The sequence below is a fragment of the Podarcis pityusensis genome (genome assembly GCF_964106645.2).
Source record: "Podarcis pityusensis genome assembly, chromosome: 1".
Classification (NCBI taxonomy): Eukaryota; Metazoa; Chordata; class Lepidosauria; order Squamata; family Lacertidae; genus Podarcis; species Podarcis pityusensis.
In genome coordinates this window covers 127,935,853-127,960,947 of record NC_138028.1, presented here as the reverse complement: position 1 = coordinate 127,960,947, position 25,095 = coordinate 127,935,853, and the positions used below count along the sequence as shown (strand labels likewise).

The 25,095-nt window shown below is 40.7% G+C and overlaps 3 protein-coding genes and 1 long non-coding RNA gene across 19 annotated transcripts in view; 1 reads left to right on the top strand and 3 right to left on the bottom strand.

Moving 5' to 3' along the window:
* LOC308482492 (aldehyde oxidase-like) overlaps positions 1–399 on the bottom strand; it is a 59,729-nt gene extending 59,330 nt beyond the window's left edge. The window contains exon 1 of the mRNA XM_081015600.1: positions 212–399. Coding sequence (XP_080871726.1) covers positions 212–289 — 78 coding nt within the window. The 5' untranslated portion in view covers positions 290–399. The remainder of the gene's footprint in view (positions 1–211) is intronic.
* A 2,583-nt stretch (positions 400–2,982) lies between these two features.
* SGO2 (shugoshin 2) lies at positions 2,983–24,799 on the bottom strand. Of its 14 annotated transcripts, none has more exons than XM_081016487.1 (9): positions 23,840–24,799; positions 16,420–16,597; positions 13,668–13,843; positions 12,152–12,229; positions 11,423–11,505; positions 9,874–10,088; positions 7,124–8,815; positions 4,665–4,815; positions 2,983–3,376 (listed from the first exon to the last, which is right to left on the bottom strand). In XM_081016487.1, exons 2-9 carry the CDS (start codon positions 16,562–16,564, stop codon positions 3,271–3,273), a joined length of 2,646 nt encoding a protein of 881 aa, XP_080872613.1. In that variant the 5' UTR covers positions 16,565–16,597; positions 23,840–24,799; the 3' UTR covers positions 2,983–3,270. The 14 variants fall into 14 exon arrangements, 13 of the variants coding, with proteins under 13 accessions (XP_080872613.1, XP_080872614.1, XP_080872607.1 ...); XM_081016488.1 differs by lacking the exon at positions 23,840–24,799 and adding an exon at positions 17,782–17,923; XM_081016481.1 differs by lacking the exon at positions 23,840–24,799 and adding an exon at positions 17,658–17,791.
* LOC308485022 lies at positions 14,796–16,411 on the bottom strand. Its single transcript, XR_013990307.1, has 2 exons — positions 15,904–16,411; positions 14,796–15,420 (listed from the first exon to the last, which is right to left on the bottom strand). It is a non-coding gene; the product is annotated as an uncharacterized lncRNA (long non-coding RNA).
* The window catches only part of KCTD18 (potassium channel tetramerization domain containing 18), a 19,328-nt gene continuing 12,186 nt past the window's right edge, over positions 17,954–25,095 (top strand). Inside the window, exon 1 of one of the 3 annotated variants that reach the window (XM_081018059.1) lies at positions 17,954–18,056. The gene's annotated coding sequence lies outside the window, so the exon portion shown is untranslated. Of the gene's footprint in view, positions 18,057–19,252; positions 19,858–24,905; positions 25,016–25,095 lie in introns of those variants that run through there. The other 2 variants (XM_081018058.1, XM_081018057.1) reach the window with 2 other exon arrangements.

Genomic DNA, 25,095 nt, shown 5'->3' with positions numbered 1-25,095 from the left:
CTGCCGTTTGGGTTAATACGCAGAATGCAAACGTCTTGTTAGAAGAGGGGTAAAGGGGGTCTATCTACTATACCGGGACCCTCTAATCGGAAGCAGGGGGCAGTACAGTACAGGCAGTTTCCTTTTGCTACACTTCAAGCTGCACTGTGAGAGCAGGAAATACCCCCAAGCAGCTATGCCTGCGTCCTCGGGAAGCTCGATTCCCACTTACCCTTTTGCCGTTCACGTAGAAAATCAGATCGTCTGAAGCCCTTTCTGCGCGTTCTGTTGCTGTTGCTGGGACAGACATCGCAGCACAGAGGGATAGCAACTGGGCGAGGAAACAGGAGCAGCTGGTCGTGAAGAAGAGTAAGGACTGATCGTGAATTCAACAACATGAAACATGAGTGCGAGGCGTGGCTTTGAGGCTTCAGCCCTAACCTCCTCCTTCCGCCTTAGAGCGGGGCGTGTAGGACATTTTTCTTTTGCAGAGGTAAAGTTTTTTGGTCGCCGCTTAGCCATAGCACCCCCGATCTTCCAGTTAACCCGGTGCAGAACACCGTTTCGGCTCAATTTCCTGTAATTTAATTCCTAACAACCCTTCTCCTTAACTCTGGGTGTGGGACGACATCGTCTTTGCCTTTTCCCAGTAACGAGGGGAATACACTGGATAAACGCATGCTTCGTGGCACTTCCTTGCTAATTAGTTGCATGCCCCAATCCTTCTCCAAATTACAGCCTGATAAATTTAGCCATCCAAGAAGCCTCATGCAATTCTATCTGGGATATGATATTCTTAATATCTGTCTTCAAGATAGTGGGTGATATTCAACTTTTGTCATCCTACAGTAGACCCAATGAAACCCACAGACTTAAATTATGTTAACTGAAGGCCAACCCACACTAAGTTTTTTAAAACCAGTATGATCATGAGCAAAGCATGTGATGATACTCACTCCCAGGTGTGATATGGCTGACCCCTTAATTCTATGATTTCTCAGACTAGTTTATGCTGATTTATTGGTTACTGCGTTTTGCTATCACCCCTTCATCACATGTGCGCTGCTCGTCTAACATGCCTTCTATGCGTTTCTCAGCCACTTTCACACACATCTCTTCCCTAACCCATCCAGGACTGTATATTTCTTTGGACAAATTAAGATGCTGCATGGATGGGTATCCCCAGCTATGTCATTTCCGGTGTGTCCAGCTGCCCCGTCATCAAAGTTTTTTCTTTTTTTAAAATAAGATTTTTAACAGGACAGGAGATCTAGGCTCTGGCAGAAAAGGCTCAGGGCTCAGGCCACCAGGCTACCTAGAAACAACATTCCTGTCATACAGCCATTCATTTCCATGTGTATATTCATGTTGGGCACTGGCTCAATCACTGCAGGCCACAGCTTTTCCCATGGTAAAAAACTCACTGGGAGTGTTCCTGGGTTGGGGGAAATTAAACGCAAAGCTTTCTCAGAAAACAAATGTGTTATGAACACCTATTGCATAGTGCCTGAAACATCAGTATGATGAGCACTACATTTTCCTTCTGATCCCTATGCTATTTTGAGACACTTAAGGCACACTTTTTGGCCTTCTTATTCCTCTGTTTTTTGTTTTTGTTTTTGGTGGCACTGTGGTCTAAACCACTGAGCCTCTTGGGCTTGCTGATTAGAACATCAGCAGTTCGAATCCCTGCGACGGGGTGCGCTCCCATTGCTCGGTCCCAGCTCCTGCCAACCTAGCAGTTCAAAAGCACGCCTAAAAGTGCAAGTAGATAAATAGATACCGCCCCGGCGGGAAAGTAAATGGCGTTTCCGTGCACTGCTCTGGTTTCGGTATTCCGTTGCGCCAGAAGTGGCTTAGTCATGCTGGCCACATGACCCGGAAAAACTCTGCGTACAAACGCCGGCTACCTCAGCCTGTAAAACGAGATGAACACTGCAATCCCAGAGTTGTCTGCGACTGAACTTAACTGTCAGTGGTCCTTTACCTTTACCTAGTGGCACCTGCTATTATGTAGGGCACAGGAATACAGGATTATTTATACTTGATGATGATGATGATTTTATTATTTATACCGTTGTTGTTGTTGTTATGGTACATGGGGATAGCCCTTAATATTAAGATAATGTTTCAAATCAATTGGAAGCACAGTGAATCACAGGAGTGATTAGAAAACAAGGTTAATTAAATGTAAAGACAAAATTAGACAATATGAAATTGACAACCCTGGCTCCTCCATTATTGTCACATTTTATTTATAAACTTTTCAATGGCTAAGTATTTCTCCAGGTAGAAGGTTCTCTCTGAGTATTTTCTTATTGTCATGGAGGGTGGACATATTTTGTGAGAAGCCAAAAGTGTTCTTGTTAGTTGTGCCATATCCAAATATTGTTAATGTGTTGAATGGATATTAAATGTACATTGCTGTCAATGTAGGTTTCACATTTCTTGATAAAGGAAAATTTAAACCTCGCATAAGCAGCTCAGTCTTACATATGCACAGGAATAGGCTTGGGTTCCCAGTCTATACAAAGAATCCTCTGCCTGCTTGATTTGGCATCAGGAGCTGATTCTACTTCTTGCAGTAGTGCTTTTGTGCAAAGGAAAATTCATGAGGAACACTCACCTCATGGTGCAATCACAAGGCTTTTGTAGAAAAAAGAAAGAGCAGACAGATGGTAAGAAGGGGAGGACATAATCCATTTAGGAAGAGATCCCAAACTCCTATCAAAATCATATCAATGCAGGGAACTGTAGCAGAGGGTTTTCTTCTTGTTAGAAGCAAGCAAGGGGGAAGGCATCTATTCTAGACCAACCTTCCTTATCTTGGATAAGAACCCTGTCCTCACTCGTCATTTGGTCACCCCATGTTTTTATATAGGCCTCTACATACAAGACACAACAGCTGTAACTCAGAATTGGTTCAGGCTGTGAGAATAGCTATTTTTCCAAGTAAAATGGAAAACTTCTGTTATCCTCTGAAATAATTATATTCACTTTACATTGTGTGCAAAACTTGGAAACTTTAATTCAACAGTTTTAAGGTAGAAATATGCTAGGCAAAGATGCTACGAAATGCTTAAACTTACTGACATAAACTATCAACACTAAAGTTTTGTCTGTGTAGATATACTTTTGCTCACCTCATTCATTCTGATTAAAAAGAGTGTGGAAGAAAGCAATCTAGTTCAAATCAAAATTGAGTCAGTGGAATTTAGTAAGGAAGAAATAATAAAATTTGTTTAAAAAGTAGATACAACATACTGGTAGGCACTTTTCTGTATAGCCTCTTTAGAGTAATCTTGATTTACTTTTAAAGCTTTGTTTATTTCTGACTTTGAAGACTGGAGCATTAAGAAACTCTGTATCTGTGAATTTATCTCCTCTCCTCAATTTGCTGAAAGACAAAAATAATTAAATCACTAGTGGCACTGAGAATAGAACTGGTGAGCTTTTCTGGCAAATATCATTCATAAATTTTACTTAGTATAAGAATTTGTACAGAATAGTCATTCCTCTAATTAAGACACTTTGGCTGCAATCCTAACTCTACTTACCTGGGGGTAAAAAACCCATCCCCACCTGCTTTAAAGCCCTAAAAATACACAAGTAAATTCCTTGTATTTTGTAATAAGCTGCAGTTGATTAAGAGATGGTAGTTTTGAACTTTTTCTCTAATGGGGTACTTGAAATTATGTGATATACTAGATTAGCTTCGATTCACACAAGAAGCCCCTCAAAAATCTGTGTACATTTAGAAAAGTCATAGCAGCTGCGTGATTCCAGAAAGGTGTACTAATTGTGCTGGTGCTCCACTTGCAAAACACCAGCACCCATGTTTCTTTTTATGAGGCAGTGAAATGACTAATACAGATCCATCCCCTTCATGTCTACTCAAAAATATGGGTTTCATGGGACTTCATGTGGAATCACACACATTAAAAATGCTGTGAAAATGCTTTTTTAAAAAACATTTTGAAAAATACCTTGAATTTGGCATAGCTCACTGTTGCCATCTAGTGTCCCATTTGTATATTCCACTTTACAACACATTTAAAATGATATTTATTTGCAGCTATATAGCTGAGTCCCAAGTCCTAGGAAGTGTGAGGATAAGATTGCACTACAGTGGTACCTCGGGTTAAGTACTTAATTCGTTCCGGAGGTCCGTTCTTAACCTGGAACTGTTCTTAACCTGAAGCACCACTTTAGCTAATGGGGCCTCCTGATGCTGCCGCGCCGCCGGAGCACGATTTCTGTTCTCATCCTGAAGCAAAGTTCTTAACCTGAAGCACTATTTCTGGGTTAGCGGAGTCTGTAACCTGAAGCGTTTGTAACCTGAAGCGTATGTAACCTGAGGTACCACTGTATTAGACTAGTTTGAGTATGGGTTGCAGCTTTGTATCTGTGTGTATGTGTTATTCCTTAAAATCAAACCTAAATTTTAGGTATTATTAGTCTTACCTGTCATGATTATGGAAATTGTTTCAATAAACTCTTACAAAGTAATTATTCTACTCTCCTAAAATGTTTCTGGGTCACTTTTGGGATTCTTTTTTGTACAACTGTATGTTTCCATAAAATATATGCTTGATAAATGCCAATTACAGAATAAGGTGTCAAGCATACTTTGAAAAATATTTAAATATAACAAAACAAAAAGAAACCATCTGTCAAAAACTAACCTGTTGATTTTGGGTTCTTTGTAGCAAACTGTAGCTCGCCTGCGTCTAACAGGTGATGTGGAATTTTCTTCTAAGTCTTTATTGGGTTTTGGAAGGGAAGGTGCTTTGATATTTGTCAGTTCTTGAAGAGGCTTACGCCCTGAAATTACAGCTATTATTGAATCACTAAATGCAAAAATATCTGGAACGTTAATAAACTTGAAAAAATAATAAATATATATTTTTGGAGACACAGTAGTGTGGTTGATTGCATGCCAAACTTAAATTGGGGAGACGAGTTCAGATTTTGTTCAACCATGATACTTGATGGATTTGGGACAGTCACCCTCTCTAAAACTAATTTATCTCACAGAATTGTTGTGAGGATAAAATATTGGTGGGCAACATAGCTCTCTCTGGAAGACCAATAGGCTGAAACTGTAATTAATTAATCAAACACAATTTAAGCCATGGTATTTGAAATGAACATTGTGATTTGTAAAAAGTAGATGCTGTAATATTCCCAGTTTCAGCAAGTGAAACATAGCTGAAGTGAGAACTCTTAAAGTTATTTCCTCACCTACTGCATCAGGCAATACAACTGGTAGCATAGAAGTACAATGTCAGATTACACGAAGGGCAAACTTTGTGAAGGGGTGTTGCACATTTGTGAACACGGAGGGACACATACTTGTGAGCTGCAATCAATCACATAACTGTTGTGCATGTTCACCATATTTAGCCACTGTGTCTCCCTTTAATTATTATTATTAACGTTTATCAGTCAACTGGATAGCTCAGTTGGTTACAGCATGGTGCTGATAATACCAAGGTTGCAGGTTCGATCCCTGTATGGGATAGCTGCATATTCCTGCATTGCAGGGGGTTTGACAAGATGATCCTCAGGGTCTCTTCCAACTCTACAATTCTATAATTAATTTTTTGCCACAGCAACTTAAAACGACTACAATATTTTAAGCAAGCCCTGTATACATACATTAAAACCAACACTTTCTTTAAAAAAAACCCCAAAACAAACCCTGTACAATGGTACCTCGGGTTAAGTACTTCATTCGTTCTGGAGGTCCGTTCTTAACCTGAAACTGTTCTTAACCTGAAGTACCACTTTAGCTAATGGGGTCTCCTGCTGCTGCTGCCGTGCTGCTGGAGCACGATTTCTGTTCTTATCCTGAAGCACTTTTTCTGGGTTAGCAGAGTATGTATACTGAAGCGTATGTAACCTGAAGCGTATGTAACCCGAGGTACCACTGTACACTAAAACATCCCATCCATGAAAAAAAAAAGCCATAGATGATTAAAAGCCAAAGAGCGGATTAAAAACAAAATATTTTGCCTGGTCTAAATATATGTAAAAATTGTGCCAGGCTAGCTTCCCTAGGGAGAGCGTTCTACAAGTGGGGAGCCAGCACTGAAAAGGCCTGTTCTTGTGTTGCTACCCTCCAGACCTCTCATGGAGGTGGGCATACAAAGAAGGGCTTCAGATGACAATTACAAGGTCTGGGTCAGTTCTTAAGGGGAGGGGTGGTCCTTGAGGTATTAGGGTCCTGATATGCATAAGACTTTATAGGTCAAAACCAGCACTTTAAATTGGGCCTGGAAACTAACAAGTATCCAGTGCAATCAGACCAGGATTGGTGTTACGTGCTGAGACCGTCTTGCTCCAGTGAGCAACCTGGCCACTGAATCAGCTGCAGTTTCAAAATCATCTTCAAAGGCAGCCCCATGTATAACGTATTACAGTAATCTAACCTAGAGGTTACTAGAGCATAGACAACAGAATTTAGGCTATCCTTCTCCATATAGGGGTGTAACTGGGCCACATATCAAGGCTGATGGAAGGCACTCAATGCTACTGAGGCCACTTGAGCTTCAAAGAACAGCAATGGATCCAGAAGTACCCGCAACCTACATATCTTCTCCTTCAGAGGAAGTGTAACCCCATAAAGAGCAGTCAGCTTTCTGCTATCAGGTCTAGGGAACCACCCATTAACAAGTTTAGTGTATGGCATAAATGTGTATGGACTATTATAGCTCACTTTATCAGATATATGAAGTGGGCTAGAAGGCCATGAATATGAGGCAACAATCATTAGATTTTTAAATATAGCTCAAAAGTTTCTGCATACCCCTGTAGGATACCTCTGATGGACATATAAGCATCACTTCATATCAGAAAAGCAGTTAGTGCTACATGCGCTTCCAGATACTAACCAGAGCATAGTACGTGATCCCTAATCACCCAGAGCACACTACCTGATCCAAAATGGCTATGGTCCAGGCCTATTCAATTGCATATATTCTAGTTTTTTTGTACAGGGATGTATATCTGAAGAATTTAAATCAAGTATTATTAAAATCACAATACCCACCCAATTAAATTGGGGAACGGGGGCAGAAATTGACAGTCAGACTAATACCTAGAGTGCCTTTCCTAATATCCAAAGTAAAGCTACACATACCAAAGTCTGATACTGGTCTTTTGCTGCAAGACTCTTCACAAATTATGTTCACATTCTCTGTGGAGGCATAGTAATTTTCTTCTTGGTAAATTCTTGAGAATTGCAATGTTTCAGGGTTTTTCAGAACTGGAATGTTTTTTGGAATTTTATGGAACTCAGTAGCTATTTCAGTATTGTTAGAAATTACTTTCTCTATGCTTTTACCTTGATCACATGAAGAAACACTATAGGCCATCTTGCTTGGGTTTGGTGTAGAATCTACCCTTTCTTCGGATGTTTCAACACAACCTTCAGCCGCTTTCTTTAGGTAACATGAAATGGTAACATGCTGAACATTGGAATTTCTTTGAATGTTTTCATTTCCTTCATGGATATTCTCAGTATACGCATTTTCATCATGTAATTTTTGTTTCCCAGAAGTTTTTTTCTGAGAGCTTGGGTATATAATGTATGTCTTCCTACCAGCTTTTGCAAAAATTCTTCTTTTATCACCATGTGAAAACTCTTCATTAATTTGATCTGTTTTAGGAATACCTAAAGCATGAGCAGATCTCTCTGTTGTTGTTCCGAAATTGGAAGAAACTTCTCTCTTATTAAAGCCACTTTTTATATCAGTCTTTTCATCTTGTATAGTCTGGCTATTAGAATTGCATACCTTTGATCTAGGCCCTTTCAAATACTGCCCATTTTCCATTTCACTGTAATGTGATTTTTTTATTTTGGAAACAACAGGATAGGTCTCATTTATGTCTAAATCCTGTATTGAAACCACACAGCTTTGTACTGGTGGCAAGCTTTCAATAGAATAACCTTCTAATGGTACTTTACCGCTAGGTATGTTAAAATTATGTACCGGGACCTGGTTGTCTGAATTCTGAGCTGTTTCGAAAATTGTATCTTTCATTTTTTCTGTTTCTAAAACATGAGTTGTTTGCCGTAAGTCTACAAGTCTTAGGGGATGCACCTGTCTGTCATTCTTGTTACTGTTCTTGAAATCTTCTCCAAGTTTATTGGTGTTGTTCAGTTTCATTTGCTGATCATTTCTCATTTGAAACAATCCTTTTTCTGGTGGTAGAACATTTTTAGATTCAACAATATCAATATCTTTAACTTTTCCATTACTAGGAACTTTCTCGTTACATTTTTTAGGTTTAATGTTATATTTATCCTCAATCTGTTTTTCTGTGCTTTTAGTTTTCACTTTTCTCAAATTTGCTGAAATATTATCAGTTTTTACTATTTTAGCGTTCTCAACCTTGGCTTTTGATTTAATTAAGAGTATCTCACCTAGTTCACTAGCAGTCAATTCCATGTCAGCATCATATACAGTTTCTTCTGGCTTTTTACCATTTATAAAACATAGTTTATCGATGTGATCAGACTCCTTTCTAGGTTGAGATGATTTAGTGCATGAAACATCTTTTGGGGCTATCTGACCAATAGTGTGGACTTTGTCAGTGTCACAATGCAATATACTATTTTGCTCTGTTTTACTCTCAAAATTGTTTATAGTAGACTGAATATTTGATGTGCAGGACAGTCCTCGTTTCTTCCGTTCAGTCACATATCTATGGATTAGAAGAGGACTATTGTGTGCTTTTGATTGTCTTTCATATTTTTCTACAGAAGATGCATTATCCAGATCCAGCTTAAAGGTCCTACTAGACATCTGATCCATACATGATGGATTTTCTGCAAAAAAAGCAAAACCAGGTTCATTTACATTGCATAAACAGGAAAAGTTTGTTTTTCCATTTGGAACATGCTTTATTATAATCTTCAAAAACAATTTCAGCTTGCCAGATGGGACATTCGCCCCTTTTTAATAATAATAATAATAATAATAATAATAATAATAATAATAATATCTTTATTGTCATTGCCCCCTTTGGGGACAATGAAATTACATGCCTACACCTGTGGTGTTCTGATGGATCTCCAGACACCCAAGAGCCATTTGGGGAGAAGCATGTAGGGAGCACACAAGGAGAAGGGAAAGCAGGGCTTCAGCTGATAGGGTTCGTCAGGGGAATCCCACCCATTATTATTATTAACTATTTATATATCAACAACATGCATCTGTTTAACTGAAACGGTTAACAGTGTTTTTATAAATATCAGATGGGAGACCTGAACAAACCTAGTGATACTGGAGCTATTTTATTCAAATTGGTCTGTAACCTACTATAGTGTTTTAAATAGCTTACATAAAAGTATCTTATGTGCCTAATTGTTTAAAATATAATGAAAAAAACATTAGGAGTAACATTATGCATTTCTGTGTTGATGTGTCCCAACATAAATGTTCATTTATTTTTTAAGACTCAAACAAGACATGAATCATATATCTAGCTCTATTGTCCCTGATTTTATAAACATAGATTGCCAGCATGAAACACCCCCTCCCCGCAATCTGAATCAAGACCCTGGCATGGAGTGGGAAGTAAGGGGCTTTAGTCCTTTATCCCCTGCTGTGGACTTGATGCAATGTGCACTGGGGTGAAATTCCTCCAGTGGGTGTATTTTTCCTTTACAAATTGCATGCACCAGAGACCCAATATGGACAGGAACTACAATGAAGGGAAAGGGCTGAAGACATCTACCCACCATGCCGGGGTCACAATCCATACCTCTCCTGCCGACAAATTATATTTTAAAAGTCCTGTATTGAGACTCTTGCTTTCTGCAACATTTGTTGGGGAGAAAGGACCCTAGAAAATGAAGTGAATGCAATAAAATATGCTGTATACCTTTTGTAAATTTATTTGCAATAAATACTGTTTCTATTTTATTTGTTTCACTTGATTTTGAGGTATTTTTTTCAGACACAAATAACTCTGCATTGATTTGATCTGCTGCAGTTTCCTTTGATGTAACAAGATCATCAGCTACACAGACTGATATGTTACTTTGCTGATTTCCATCATGTTCTTCAGTCTGAGTGCTCACATGCTGCCTGATAGTTCTGAAAGAACAATTTATTATGAAAGAGAGTTAAGAAAATGGGATTCACTTCAGCATTTAACTCATAAGTAAACTTCACTTTGTTCAGTGGGACACTACCAGATAACAATGCACAGATTTGTAATCTAATAATGAATCACATTTTGTGTTATAAAAAACCCAAAAAATAAGTAGGAAACAAGATCTAACTGTAAAACAGAAGTGTATGAGATTACATCTAAGGAGAAAAACTGCTAGCACATGTACTACTGTAAACTACCTTAACCTAAGGTATTGAAGGGGTACAGTTAGGGTTGCCCCAGAAAGCCCTAAAAACTGTTTGTGAATTCCCCCCCCCCCCAGCCAGGCCTCGGCGTACGCATTTTTAAAACTGCATATTCCTCTAAGACAAAAAGCATGAGCTAAGCAGTCCTCTCTGTAACAAAAACGCTGTAACAAACTCAGAGCTGAGAACAGTAAAGCTTTCGCTTCCCAGATCCAAGATAACCTTCTCCTGGTACATTGATTTGCAACATACTTCCGGGAACAGAGTCAGAGAATGAAAAGCAACATTTCTATGTAAGAATCTGTGAAGGGGGAGAGGAAAAAAGGGGTTTGAAAAAAGGATAAAAACCTGCTTGTAAAATGTTTTCGGTGCGGCCTGTCTTTTGTGAACTGAATCACACAGGTGCCTCTGCCCCCCCCCCGGATGGCAGAATAAAACGCTCTTTCTCTGGATTAACCCCTTGGTGCCGTTTGGCTCCTTTTGTCTCTGCTCGGGTGCAACAATTATTCCGACCCATGGATTAATAAGGCTACAGTATAAATTGCTATTTCTAATAGCCTGCAAACAATAATTACCATGTATAGGTATAAATTATGTTTTTGTTGGCAAAATACACATAAATGTCAGTTCATAAAAGATCAGAGTCTTTGTCATGTATTTTTCCAGCAAAGACTATAATCCTGCATGTATACTAGTTAAATCCTGTTAACCTCAGCAGGATTAGCTATGCAATCCTATACAGTAGATGTCTACTCAAAAGTAAATCCTGCTGACATTAATGGACTTTACTTCTGGGTGTAAGTATAGAGTTGCACCCTCAAGCAGTCAAACTGTACATATGATTGCAGCCTAAAACACAGTTTATGCATGACACTGTTAATGAATTGTGTTTAATTATATCTAGTTCTTTTTATTTATAAGTACAAAAACTAAACTATAAATAAGCCTTTAAAGCAGCCCTTAGGAACCTGTGGGATTATAGCCCTGATCAATACAATCTTTTGGCAGGTTTTATTTTAAGTTTCACGTTTTGATTTCCATCTAGATTAATAAATCAATTCAAATATTACCTAATTGGTTGATCAGAAATCTCAGGTTGTTGACCAGAACTGTTGCAGTGGTCTTTTTCCATTGCTAAGGGTTTTTGAATATGCTGTTTAAAAAGAGGAAAACGCTCAGAATACTTAAAGAGAAATTTTATGTACAGTATGTCTAAAGAGAAATAATTCCCAGTTGAAGGGGGTTTGCTCCCAGTTTTCTGGGTATAGAATTGCACCAATACCGATATATTAAGATTTCGAGTGTTAAACTATTTCAATGCAGCTGTAAACTAGGAATATATGTATAAAGCACAAATATGCAGGTCAAGAAAATATTTGCTCACATAATGTAGTTATTTCATTGAAATGCCACTCTTCTTGTGCATATATTGAGCATTTATAACAGAAAACGTTTATTAATACACCATTGATTTTGTGCATGGGTATCATTTTACTGCTAGAAAGTACAGTACAGCAATATTGTGTATTATGTTAGTTGAAGTCATCTAGTTGTATGTTTAAATCTATATAAATATGTCAACAATACAATTGGATTTCCATTGTTTTGATCAACATGTTTGTTCTGCTGTACCTGTACTTTAATCAAAACTCAAAAGTAAATCCACAGATAACTTCTGAAAAACCAAAGGAATATTGATCACCAAATCAGTTTTCATACTGATTTTCAAAACATGAAGGCATACAGTAGCAATTCCCTCTTCACCCTATGATAATAAGAGTCACAAAGCTGAAGCATACCTCTGAAAGAGTGCTCATTTCAATTGCAGTTGAAATGTTATTATTCACGAATGCTTCCAGTTCTATGAGAATTTTATTCTGCATACAAAAAATTAAGTATAAAAACTTTTATTTAACGCAGTTAGAAAGTTAGAGAAAAACAACGATAAAAAAGGTTTATATTTCTGGAGGAAAGAAAGAGGCAGTTATGAGAAATTAATATATTTTATTTGGGATTAAAGAGATTAAATTTATCTAAAAACAAGAAAACATCAAAGGTTTTTTTATATAAAAAAATTGTAAAACCTTCCCCCGCTCCAACCAGGAACATTTTCCCCTCTGCTCTTTTACACATAAAGTAATGTACCTTATACAGAACAGATTAAGGTTCAGCAGTATACTAGTGTTTACCTGATGAAGAAAATGTGTTACCCAAATGGCTGATTGTGTGATTGTTCATTGTTTAAAAGGAACTTTGGGCGCATAGCTCCAGTTGCTGGGTGTGCATGCACACACAGGGTCTGAGTGTGACCAAGAGCTAATAAACATTTTGCCCTGATATAACAGGGGAAAAATGTGTATACTCATGGACATACTGTAGTCGGGGGGGGGGGAGGGGAGGAGGCAGGGGGGCAGCTATCCCCCCACCGTAAATCAAGTAAATAAATAAAAATAGTTAACTAACTGATCAATCACATTGCAGATAGTGAAGGAGGTGAGGACAGGTGTCCACACCTAGGCCCGAAGTCACCCCCCCCCCCAAGCAGGCTCAAAGCTTCTCAAAATCATTTTCTCAGCAGCTAAAAGGCATTAGCTAAGCATCAGAAACATTTCGCTCTGCTGTAACAAAGGTTGCTTCTCAGGCTAGCTGACCTTGCCAAAAGGTACAAGACAGGAGCTTTCTGTTCATGCTCAGGAAACAACATGGGGCAGGACTCTTGAAGAGGAGGAGAAAGGGGAGGGAACTGAAGGGGAATATATGCTTTGTGCAAATGGCTGTGAACTCGTGCTTGTTTTGTGAATCATCACACTTGCTCCTTCTACCAGCCCGGATGGTAGAAATAAAGCTTTTTCTCTGAAACTATTCCTTGAGTGTCTGTTGACTCCCATTTCCCCGTCCTGGGCGCAAAGCTCTTCTCACCCGAGGCTAAAAAGGCTACAATAGCTCAGTTTAGCCCGCCTCCTGCAAAATCCTGGCTATGCCCATGTGCATACCACTGGTGTAATTTCCATTATGATATGTCATTTGCATCATAATGCTTATCAAAATCCCACTGAACAGGATCTTTGAAACAGATGGATGCTACTAGCTGCTTACACTGCACTAAGGTGAGCATTCCACCAGGGCAAGCATTCCCTCTCCTCCCACATGCACTCTTCTGGGGGTTATTCCAACCTGACCCACCCCCCAGCCAATTTGGGGAGTATGGTGATTGTGGGGATGCCCTGGGACTCATAGCTGAATCCCTCCCCATAAGTTTTATTTTCACAATATATGAATAATGTAATAGCTCAAATAGTATTTTTCAGAACATACCAGGCGATTCAGCTTTTGGCGCAGTAAAACATTCTGCAAATGCAGCTCATCCACTTCTTTCTGTAATAAGAGCTTTTCATTTTTTAGCTTCCTAGAATTTTCTTTCTCTGCGCTGAGGGCCATGGCCAGAGCCTTATTATTGTGTTTCAAAGAAATCTTAAAAAGTGAAGAGTTGCCTGCATAAAATAAAAATATGAAATAATAATTTGGGTTATTATTTGGGTTAAAACACACCTATGTATCAGTGTGTTTAAAAAATGTGTCTATTCTATTTCTTTATGTTTTAAAAAAATTGTTTTGTATTTATTTTAAACCTGCATCCAGACTCATATCCACAACCATGGAATAGTTATACAGAAGACATACAAATAAATAAATAAATACTGACATTGCTAATACTCTTGCACTCTACACAAAAAATTTGGAGGTGCCAAAACTTCTGTTTCTTTACTATTAAAAATTAATTGAGAGGAACTGTATTTATTTATTTAAAACCTTTAAATATCACATATTCAAATATAGTAAAAAAACAAATAAAATCCTTCAGGCCTATATACCGTACTTGGGGTTGCTAATATGGTGCCCCCCAAATGTTTTTGGACAGAACTACTTGTTGGGCTTACACTTACATGGGAGTGAATTCTATTGCATTCAAAGGAACTTACATCTGAGTAAACATATTGAAGACTGCACAGTTAAACAATTACAATTTTCTAGTTAAAATGCTTGAATGACAAAGATTGTGCTCTTTTCTTGTGTACAGTTCTTGTAATCTTGCCTCACCATATTTTCTAATTTCTAGAAAATTGCTTTCTATTCTAGTCAGAATGCAAGCACCACCCCTCATATACTATATTACTGAGTGATCATTTAAGGAGTAATGCGGATAGGGGAATATTTATTATCAGGATTTGATAATGAATTAAATTCTACAATATATCCTACTGAAAATGGCCTTGCCTTAAAGCACGGCGGTTGCCTGCCCCCCCCCTGCATTTCACAGTGCTTTCCTCACTAGCTGTTCACACCAGCAAGGTTAGATTTGTTTATGTTTGTGTACATATCAGGGGACGTTGATGGGGAAGAGTTGTGTTAAGTTTTGGGTAAACATATCAGACGACACAGCGATTCTTCAAACAGCTCTTGTTTATTCACAGGCCAGAACAGAACTGAACTGAAGGGTTCAGCCAGCCTGCTTATATAGAGCTCGACTAGAACGCAACAGTAACCATTTTCTGTAACTATCCAATCACTGAACGTCACTTTCAATCCCTTATTTGCATATGTGGACCTGAGTGAAAATTATCTACAGTATCCCCCTGCTGGCCCAGGGTGAGAACCTCAGTACATAACAGGTTATCTTTACCCTGTGCAAAGATGTTTACAACTTGGCTAGAGACAACTTAGAAATGGCTTAAGAAATCCACTCAGTGTGAAGCTGGTTTGAGAAGCAATGTGTTTAGGATATGTGCACACAGATTAGAAACCTAGCACTGGAAACTGTGAGTACACAATAAACAGTTGTGTGAATACAGTCTGAGAGACAGTAATATCACAGGGGATGCCAACCACTTGGGGTCCCTGAGTGAAACTGAACCTTTGAGGAACACCAGCCACTCTGGTGGCCAATCTCCTAACCTCCTCCCTGTTTCCTTCTCCTCTCTTGCTTGCTTCATTTTCTGTTAGCTGCCAATCCAAATCTTGAAAACCACATAGAGCTGAAAGACGGAAGAAATGGGAAGTGCAGTGGTACCTTGGTTCTCAAATGCCTTGGGACTCAAACAACTTGGAACCCAAACACTGCCAACCCGGAAGTAAGTGTTCCAGTTTGCAAACTTTTTTCAGAAGCCGAACGTGCTCTGTTTTGAGTGTTACGTTTCTGATTTGAGTGCCACGCTTCCATTTTGAGCATTACACTGAGGTATCTCTGTTTTTTTGCTATTTATTTTTTGTTTTTGTGGCTTTTTTTGTTTTTGTGACTGTGTGGAACCCAGGTCAGCTACTGATTGATGGATTGCGTGACTGCAGTACATTGTTTATTGCTTTCATTTTATGGCTCAGTGGTCTCGTTAGATAGTAAAATTCATGTTTAACTGCTGTTTTAGAGGTTGTTTTTAAAAGTCCATTTTGCATTACTTTCTATGGGAAAGCACGCCTTGGTTTTGGAATGCTTTGGTTTCGAAACAGATTTCCAGGACGGATTAAGTTTGAGAACCAAGGTACCACTGTATGCTACTTTTCCAGCTTCCTCCCCTTCAGTTCCATGCACTTTTGGGAGGAGCCACCCCTGCCAGCCCATCAAGAAAAGGGCAGTAAGGAGTAGCAGTGGGAGGGGCGGATCCTCAAGGTCATTGTGCCCACATGCATAACATTATTAAGCTTATCCTGTTTTATTTGTACAAGCTACTGGTTTATTTATTTAGAAGCATTTATAAACCACTTAATATTTTAAAACCACCAAGTACTGTACAACATAAAAACAATAAACAATATCTTTTTAAAAAGCAGCAACATAAAAACCAGTAAAAACAAAAGGTATAATTATGCTAAGAGGGTGTGACTGGCCCAAAATTGCTGAATATAATTTGAATAAAGGTTTCATGAAACATTGGCTCTTTTTTCATTTTGGATAAACGTATTTTGTAGGCATATTACACTGGATATTTTAAAAAATGCTATTACTAAGGAGGTCTACAAGTATTTTATTTTTCTGAGAGTTACATATATTATCAAAATTTTAGTTGACACTCACTTCTCATCTTAGTTTTGATTTTACATGCAAGAGAAGCATTCAGCTTCCCAGCTTTTAGAGATCCGTTCTTCTTCCCCCCAACACGTCTTTTAATATCTCCAAAGATCAACGAGGAAGATGCTTCTGGAAATAGGTTGCTTTCCATTTTAATGGATTCTGTTCATTACCCAGTAGAAATCTAACAATGGATAATACAAAGAAAGATACATTAATGTTTTAGTGGATATTTTTAGTTCCATAGTTTCAGTTAAGATTTATCATACTCTATTATTCATCATTTGGGTCTTGTATTCATTCTTAAACAAACAATTTTTAATTGTTTGTTTTAATATCTTTGTTTTAATATATTTAACCAACTCACTCACTCTCCAGAATCTCAAGTTATTCCACACATTTCCAAAGTATGTAAGGGACATGAGAGAAAAAGTAGGAGCAATATAGTGAAATTACTATCTAACAGTCTCTCCAGAGCTGGCCATGTGTAAGACTCCGTTTGGAACTATTAACATATTGAATAAAAGAAATCAGTCAGAAAGGAAATGACTGTTGTTGGTCCGTCCTTAAGTCTTTTTTGAACACACTAGTTAAATAATCTACTTCAGATTTTCCTAACAGCACTTCCTTAATTGTTCAATTCACCATCAAATTCAAAGCTGCGTGTGAGCTATTATTAATAATACATCCCATTTGTATCCTGTTCTTCCACTGCAGAAAGCTCAGGGCAGCCTTTCTAGGCCACGAACAGGAATTACAAAGTACAGTATGGGGAAATTATTTTTGAGCCCTCTCCATTAGGAAAAATGTGTAAACCACGGTAGAAAGACACAGTGGAAGCCCTGTTTTTTATATGACTGAGGTAAATGATCAGGGCTGGATTTAGTTTTGATGAGGCCCTAAGCTACCGAAGGTAATGGGACCCTTTATATGTCGTTGTCCTTTGTCAACAACAAATTGTCGCTGTTTTTTGTGTTGAATATATGCTATATGGTAATTTAAGGACCTAATACAGTAGGTATCTAAAGCCATTTGCACACAACAAATAGGAGCCTACAGGACACAAAACACTGTTGCTGTATGTAGGTTTTATTTTATCTTATATTTTTGAAATGTACATCCAGTTTTTTTTTTTCTCCTTTAAATGTTTTAAGAGGCCCAAGAGAGTGGGGCCCTAAGCTATAGCTTGTTAACCTTATGAGTAAATCCGACACTGTAAATGATCTTTCCCATTTATTATTTACTTGAGGAAAGGGACTCGAGCTCACAGGCTCCCCAGGGTCGGTTTTAAAAAGTGACCCTTTTTTAAAGCAAAGTTTGAGGTAAAAGGAGGCAACACAGGGTCGTTTCTCCACACAGCTCCCTCACCGCTCTGGTTCCCGCCAAAGCGGCGGCTGGCGGGGCGCTGATTGGATGGCCCGTCCCTCGCGCCGGAGCCGTTGAAACCGTTGAAGCCCAAGGAGGGTGCGCGCACGCAGCTGCGGCGTTCCCGCCATCAGCTGCTGCAACCCAGCCGAGGGCGACCCGGATCGCTTTGCCTCTCGCGAGCCGCGTGAGCGCGCGCGGGGCGCGTTGCAAAGCTTTGTACCCCGATCCATTCCTACCCACGTGTTTGCTCAAAAGCTTAAGTCCCACGGGGTTCAGTGGGTAAACTCTGTTTGCTCTCTCACGCTCAGCAGTGCATACCCAAGTTCAAATTGACCCCTGGGAAAACAGAAGGAGGTCGCTGTTCTTGCTTTGCCCCTGTGTCAACAAAACCAAACCAGAATTTGGAAACGTTTTGGGAGAGCTACTTTCTCTCCAAACAGAAGAGTTTTACTAGTTGAGGCTGGAGTCCTATACAGTGGTACCTCAGGTTACATACGCTTCAGGTTACATAGCTTCAGGTTACAGACTCTGCTAACCCAGAAATAGTGCTTCAGGTTAAGAACTTTGCTTCAGGATGAGAACAGAAATTGTGCTCCGGCGGCGCAGCGGCAGCAGGAGGCCCCATTAGCTAAAGTGGTGCTTCAGGTTAAGAACAGTTTCAGGTTAAGAACGGACCTCCGGAATGAATTAAGTACTTAACCTGAGGTACCACTGTACATGCTTAAAAGGTAAAGGGACCCCTGACCATTAGGTCCAGTCACGGACGACTCTGGGGTTGCTGCGCTCATCTCGCTTTACTGGCTGAGAGAGCTGGCATACAGCTTCCAGGCATAGCTGTCAACTTTTCCTTTTTCTTGCGAGGAATCCTATTCGGAATAAGGGAATTTCCCTTAAAAAAAGGGAAACGTTGACAGCTATGCTTCCGGGTCACGTGGCCAGCATGACTAAGCTGCTTCTGGCAAACCAGAGCTGCGCACGGAAACGCAGTTTACCTTCCCGCCGGAGCGGTACCTATTTATCTACTTGCACTTTGACGTGCTTTTGAACTGCTAGGTGGGCAGAAGCAGAGACTGAACAATGGGAGCTCACCCCGTCACGGGGATTCGAACCGCCGACCTTCTGATCAACAAGCCGTAGGCTGTGTGATTTAACCCACAGCGCCACCCGGCAAATCATCTTGCTGACCAATTGTTTTTGTAGGATTGCGCTGCCGTTTCTTTTCCTTTTTTCCAAATTATTATTAATTTTCCAAATTACTACAAATCAACCCAAATTAATCTAATAATTTCTTAAAATCAGGTTCCCCCTCCTTCTCTGAACATATGACCACCATCGTTTCCTCACGTTGCCGCATTGTTTCTTATTTAGGGTTCAGTTGACGTCCTTCAATGTTCAGTACTGCCATTTCCAAAACTGAAGCTGGTACAGTGGTACTGCAGGTTAAGTACTTAATTCGTTCCGGAGGTCCGAACTTAACCTGAAACTGTTCTTAACCTGAAGCACCACTTTAGCTAATGGGGCCTCCTGCTGCCGCTGCGCCGCCAGAGCACGATTTATGTTCTCATCCTGAAGCAAAGTTCTTAACCTGAAGCACTATTTCTGGGTTAGCAGAGTCTGTAACCTGAAGCGTATGTAACCTGAGGTACCACTGTACTTGAGAGTAGTCCTGAACCTCTCGCTTTGAGCCTACTGCTCCAGCTTCCTAACTATCCAGCACAAATTATCTATGCTTGTAATGCGTGTCCCAGCTATTGTAAAAACAATTTACAGCCCAATTCCATGCATGTTTGATTGGAAGTTCATGCTTATTCTTATGCATGCATAGGACCATAGCTTTAGACATAGATTTGGAACATAAATGGAGGCATTATGGCAAATGGGATTCTAAAAGGAGGGTCATTTGCTTCTGTGATATAATATCTTCCAGCAGAAGGTTCCTTGTTCAATTTCTGGCGTCTCCTGACGGATGGGAAATACTTTTACCTGACACCCTGGAGAACTTCCAGTCACAGCAGACAAGACTGGGCTAGATGGGCATATAGTTTTATCTATGCTCCTCTGTTCCCAACAGCAAATGTAATTATATTCCAGGTTTCACCATGGGGTTCTTAGTTAATCTTTACCTCTTCGTAAATCTTTTTCCAAACAGTTGTTACCACAGATAATTGACCATGCATAAAACCCATGTTAGAGTGAGTTACTGTGTGTAGCTAATGAGTAACTGATGGTTTTTACAATCACTGTGGAAAAAAATGTAATTGAAACACTCAAAGCTACTTTATTTATTTATATATTTGCTGCATCAGCAATCTCTTTTGCTGAGCCTTTCTAATTTATGTTAAAGTTTATGCCATCTTAGTATTCTATTGGAAAAAACGATTATAGGGCCACAGTCATGGTCTCATGTTATTGGTATGATAGAAGGCTTGTCTAGTGGCTGGAACCACACCAATTGTTGGGACCAACAACGTGAGGATCATGATGAATCATCTGAATGGTGATTTGAACCCTAGTCAGCATGAGCAGTGTGTGGGATCAAACATGGCAGGCACTCACTGGAAGGTATTATAAGATTTCCTGTTGCATTATGGGGTTGGTCGACCTGGGAACATAGTCCATCTAAGAGTAGGAAAACTCTGATCCTAAATCTCTGCTTGCGCATGCGCAGAAGCAAAATGACATCATACGCAGAAGCGACGAATCGCAACCCGCGCGTGTGCAGACGCGCCGCTGCGGGTTGCGCTCTTTTCATGTTGCGAATGGACCTCCGGGATGGATCTGTGATAGGAATTTTATGGTTTTAGATATATGGCAACGTTCATAACCACACGTACATAGATCAGCACAGGAAAGCCAACCTGGAACCATTTTGATTCCTAAACTGAGCAAATGTTTCTCTACATGGTAAAAATGGAAAAGCCTCCCCATTGTCTCTTCCTTCACAAATTCTGTCTTAATCTGTGTTTGAATAAGGGTGTGAACCTTATCATTACAAAAGACTGCCAAGGCTCCCCAAGAAATCCAATCAAGTAACCTGCCAGACAGGAAATAAACAAAGCGACAGGAGAAAACAACATGCAAATTGTTCTGTTTTAGACCGCCTTATCTGAGGGGTGGTCTTAGGTTACACCCCTTCTGTGATGAATGCATAATGTTTCTGGGGGTGGTCTTGATCTAGAGGATGGGAATTTCAAAATTCTTTATAAGCCCTTGCACAGCATTTTTGTGGGTCCTCTTCCTCTCCTGCGTGTGAGGGGAGCACCCTGTTGCAACAGATTAATAAAGATCAAGCTTACTAGCTGCTTTGCTTCTCAATATTCTCTGGTTGGCCTCTGTTATTTTCTCCTACCAATAGGGAACCTATGTAAGGACTCTATATGGGCTCTTGGATACCCCATAAAGGAAAAGGGCATATTTTTATTTACAACAGATCCCATTCGCAACCAGAGGTACCACTGTACACATTTATGCTTAACACCCATAGTCAAGTGGTTAAATTTATATGGATCATGCCCATTGTTAGCTTTGATTTACAAAGCACTAATTAATTTTAACCAAACTGCGGGAGGCAGTGGAAGACAGGTGTGCCTGGCGTGCTCTGGTCCATGGGGTCACGAAGAGTCGGAAATGACTAAACAACAACAAAAATTAATTTTGAGTGGTGTGAGGTTTCATTGTTGCTGTGAATTAATACAATGTAAATTGACTTCTTGTAGAAGAGGCTTCTTATCTACAAATGTATAGGCTGAGCATCACAAAACACACATGCTACAAGTTGGAAGGATCCCTGTACAGGCATATTCAACCAGACAGATGTTTACTACTGTTAACTTTCCTCCACCTTCCGAACATGGGGTCTGCTTTGCCAAACCATATGCACTGTGTATGCAAATAGCTGCAGCTGCAGGATGCATTTATCCAGCAAGGGAAACTGCTTCTGCAGCCTCCTTATTCAGAAGCCTGCTTCTGTATGCAGATCACACTTTCTGGACTGTGGGTGCTTTTAGATCATCTGTTTTGTGTGGGATTCAATAATGTATTGAGGTCAGCTTGCACAGTTGCAATTGATTTGTAGCTCTTGCACAACAAAGCCACTTCCCCAAAATATCAGACTGTTTGAAGTAAGGCAAGTGATGAGAAAATGCACTGAAAAGCTCCCCACAAATCAAGATGAATGCACAATAAACATATTGTCTGAAAGCACCCTGTGATATTCTCTCTCTCTCTCTGTGTGTGTGTGTGTGTCATAGAAAATCATCAAATCATAGTGTTGGAAGGGATCACGAGGGTCATCTAGTCCAGGGACGTCCAACTCACAATAGACTGCGATCTACTCACAGTATAAAAAAACTGGCCATGATCTACCCATTGTCGTAAAAAGACTGGCAGTGATCTACTCAAAGTTATTGAGCTTTCTTTAGGAAGCCAAAGTTGTGGAGCTTTTTTAGGAAAGGCAAAGTTGTGGAGCTTTTTTGCAAGGAGATCACTGAGGGACCAGAGATCAACCAGGGTCTACCAGGAACACCCTGCGATCTACCAATAGATCATGATCTACCTGTTAGACATGCCTGATTCTAGTCCAACCCCCTTGCAATACAGGAATATTTTTCCCAATGTGGGGCTCAAATGCACAACTCTGAGATTAAGAGTCTCATTCTCTCCCAACAGAGCTATCGTGTGTAAGCATATGTGTACAGTCGTACCTTGGAAGTCGAACGGAATCCGTTCTGGAAGTCCGTTCGACTTTCAAAACGTTCGAAAACCAAATCATGGCTTCTGATTGGCTGCAGGAAGCTCCTGCAGCCAATCAGAAGCTGTGGAAGCTCCATCGGATGTCCGGCTTTCAAAAGAACATTTGAAAACCGGAACAGTCACTTCCGGGTTTTGATTGTTTGGGAGCCAAATCATTCGAGAACTAGGCAGTTCGACTTCCGAGGTACGCCTGTAATTATATATTGTAGGCCTCCATTTGTCTCAAGAGACAATGGAATGCACTGCGAAGGGTGAAGTGAAACCACTGCGTTAGCAGCACAGAAGTGACCTCCTCGGGGCGCAAGCCTGGGCAGCGTGTATGGAGGTTCTGGGCTGCCCTTGGCCTTGTTGATGTGGTCCAAAGGAAAGCAGAGCAACACGTTTGGCACCAGCTTGACTGCAGGAGTTGCCACAAAGAGGTGTACTGTACAAGACACAATCCGTCCAATTTAGGGGCTCTACTTCAGATTTGCGTAGGGTTTACTCCTTAGCCTTTTTTCTACTGAAGATATCCCATAAGGCAGCTCATCTCACTTCACTGGCTGAGGGAGCCACCGTACAGCTTCCGAGTCATGTGGCCAGCATGACTAAGCTGCTTCTGGCGAAACCAGAGCAGTGCGCGGAAACGCCGTTTACCTTCCCGCCGGAGCGGTACCTATTTATCTACTTGCACTTTGACGTGCTTTTGAACTGCTAGGTTGGCAGGAGCTGGGACCGAACAACGGGAGCTCACCCCGTCGCAGGGATTAGGCTCTGTGGTTTAACCCACAGCGCTACCTGTGTCCCGGCAAGAATGTTACTCGCCCACAAATGGAAAGAAGCAGAAGTCTCAGCAAAGGAAGAATGGATACAAAAACTTGTGGTATATGCAGAAATCGCGAAACCTACCGGAAGAATAAGAAATCAAGATAACAGACTTTTTATAGAAGAATGGTTTATTGAATATTTACAGATAAACTGTAAACAGATAAGAACATTGGCAGAATTACTGTAATAACCTGCAGTGTTATAGGAGTATATATTTAAAGTAGATGAATAAATGAGCAAATGAAATTAATTTGGATATGCAGAAGATATTGAAAATAAATCTAAGAAACTACAGAAAGGGGGAAGGAAGTCAAGTTTTGAAATATTAAAATGATTGTAAAATTAGTGAAATGTAGAAATCTGATAAGCATAAAATTTAAAAGAAAAACGACCAAAAAACCAAAATCTCATGTAAATTCCTCATTGAGAAGGGATTCTCTCAGAGTCTATAGAACAATAAATACTTCCAGCAAGAAATAAAAAGAACCGTTGAGCTTACCTGTAAAAGGTTTCTTTCTGAGAGTGAACAGATGCTCCCAGGTGGGTTGTGGGCTCCTTCTAGTGCTTGCAGGCAGGATTGCAGCATTTTTCTCCTCGCTTGTTTACACGGATGTCAAAACTACAGCCATCAATCCTCAACACAAGAACATTATTTTTTAACACCTCCTGCATCTGGGCTGGACCGATCTGCCTGCGTGGTCCGAGGTGGCCTCGCTGGCCGGGCACAGCCCTCTCTGCAAAAGCCCCAGGGTGGTGCAGCCCCTTTGTAATTTCCCCCAGGTGGGGGTCCTTCTGGCTGGGCAGGGATTCCCTCCCTCCTGGACCACAGCCCAATGCCTTTGCCCATTTGTCCTGGAATCAGAGCAAATGAATTACGTTTACAAAAATCCACGCAGAAGAACCCATCTGGTTCTGGAGATCTACCCTCGGGGTCCCTGCCGACTCTACAATGAATCAATCAATCAATCAATCAATCAATCAATCAATTTATTCCTCGAAAGGAATTAACTTCAAATGCAATCCTATTCGAGGGCTTGGCAGCCTGCAACCCTTCATCCCTAATGCCTGGCGGGGAGCCTTTCTCCACCTTGGGTCTCCAACTCTTGGACTACAACTCCCATCATCCCAGACCACTGGTTTTGCTAGCTAGGGAATGATGGGAGTTGTAGTCCCATAGCCCAACAATGGGGGGGGGGACCCAAAGTTTAGAAAATAAGGCAACATTTGGAGGGCTGCGAGGTTCGCCGCCTCTGCGAATATCTTGGCAAGTTATTTGTGTGCTTGCTTCGGATGCTGCTGGCCTTTGAACCCCGTGGTGGTGGTGCTGGTGGGGTCTTGCTTCTCCGATCGCGCTACATCTCGTCCAGCCTCCCTGCAGCGCAGGAATCTCAACGTCAGCATCATCATAGACAGATACTGATTCCTTCTTTATCCCGTTCACTCCGCCGCGCTGTTTCCCATCCCCGCTCCTCCCAGAGGATGATGGGAGTTGTAGTCCAACAACCTTCCCTAATAACCCATTAACGCAGGAGCCTCTGCGCACGCGCAGCAGCGCCTCCCTCCTCCCCCCTCCCCCTCGACGCCCCAGAACGTGGCGGGACAGGCTCGGCGCGCGGCTGGTGGGCCGTGACGACAGCGGTGACGAAGAGGTGGGCGGAGCTTCGAACCGGGAAAGGTAACGAGTCAGCGCGGTTGTCCCTCCTTCCCTCTCGGCTCCCCACTCGCGCCTCAGTCTATCCCCTCACACCCGGCCCT

Coding starts and splice junctions, on each gene's coding strand:
- SGO2 (XM_081016487.1), bottom strand. CDS start 16,564: ATGGAAAGCAACCTATTTCCAGAAGCATCTTCCTCGTTGATCTTTGGA. Junction 12,230..13,667: donor GCCAAAAGCTGAATCGCCTG/GTATGTTCTGAA, acceptor TTTTGTATGCAG/AATAAAATTCTCATAGAACT. Junction 4,816..7,123: donor AAGACCAGTATCAGACTTTG/GTATGTGTAGCT, acceptor ATTCAATAATAG/CTGTAATTTCAGGGCGTAAG.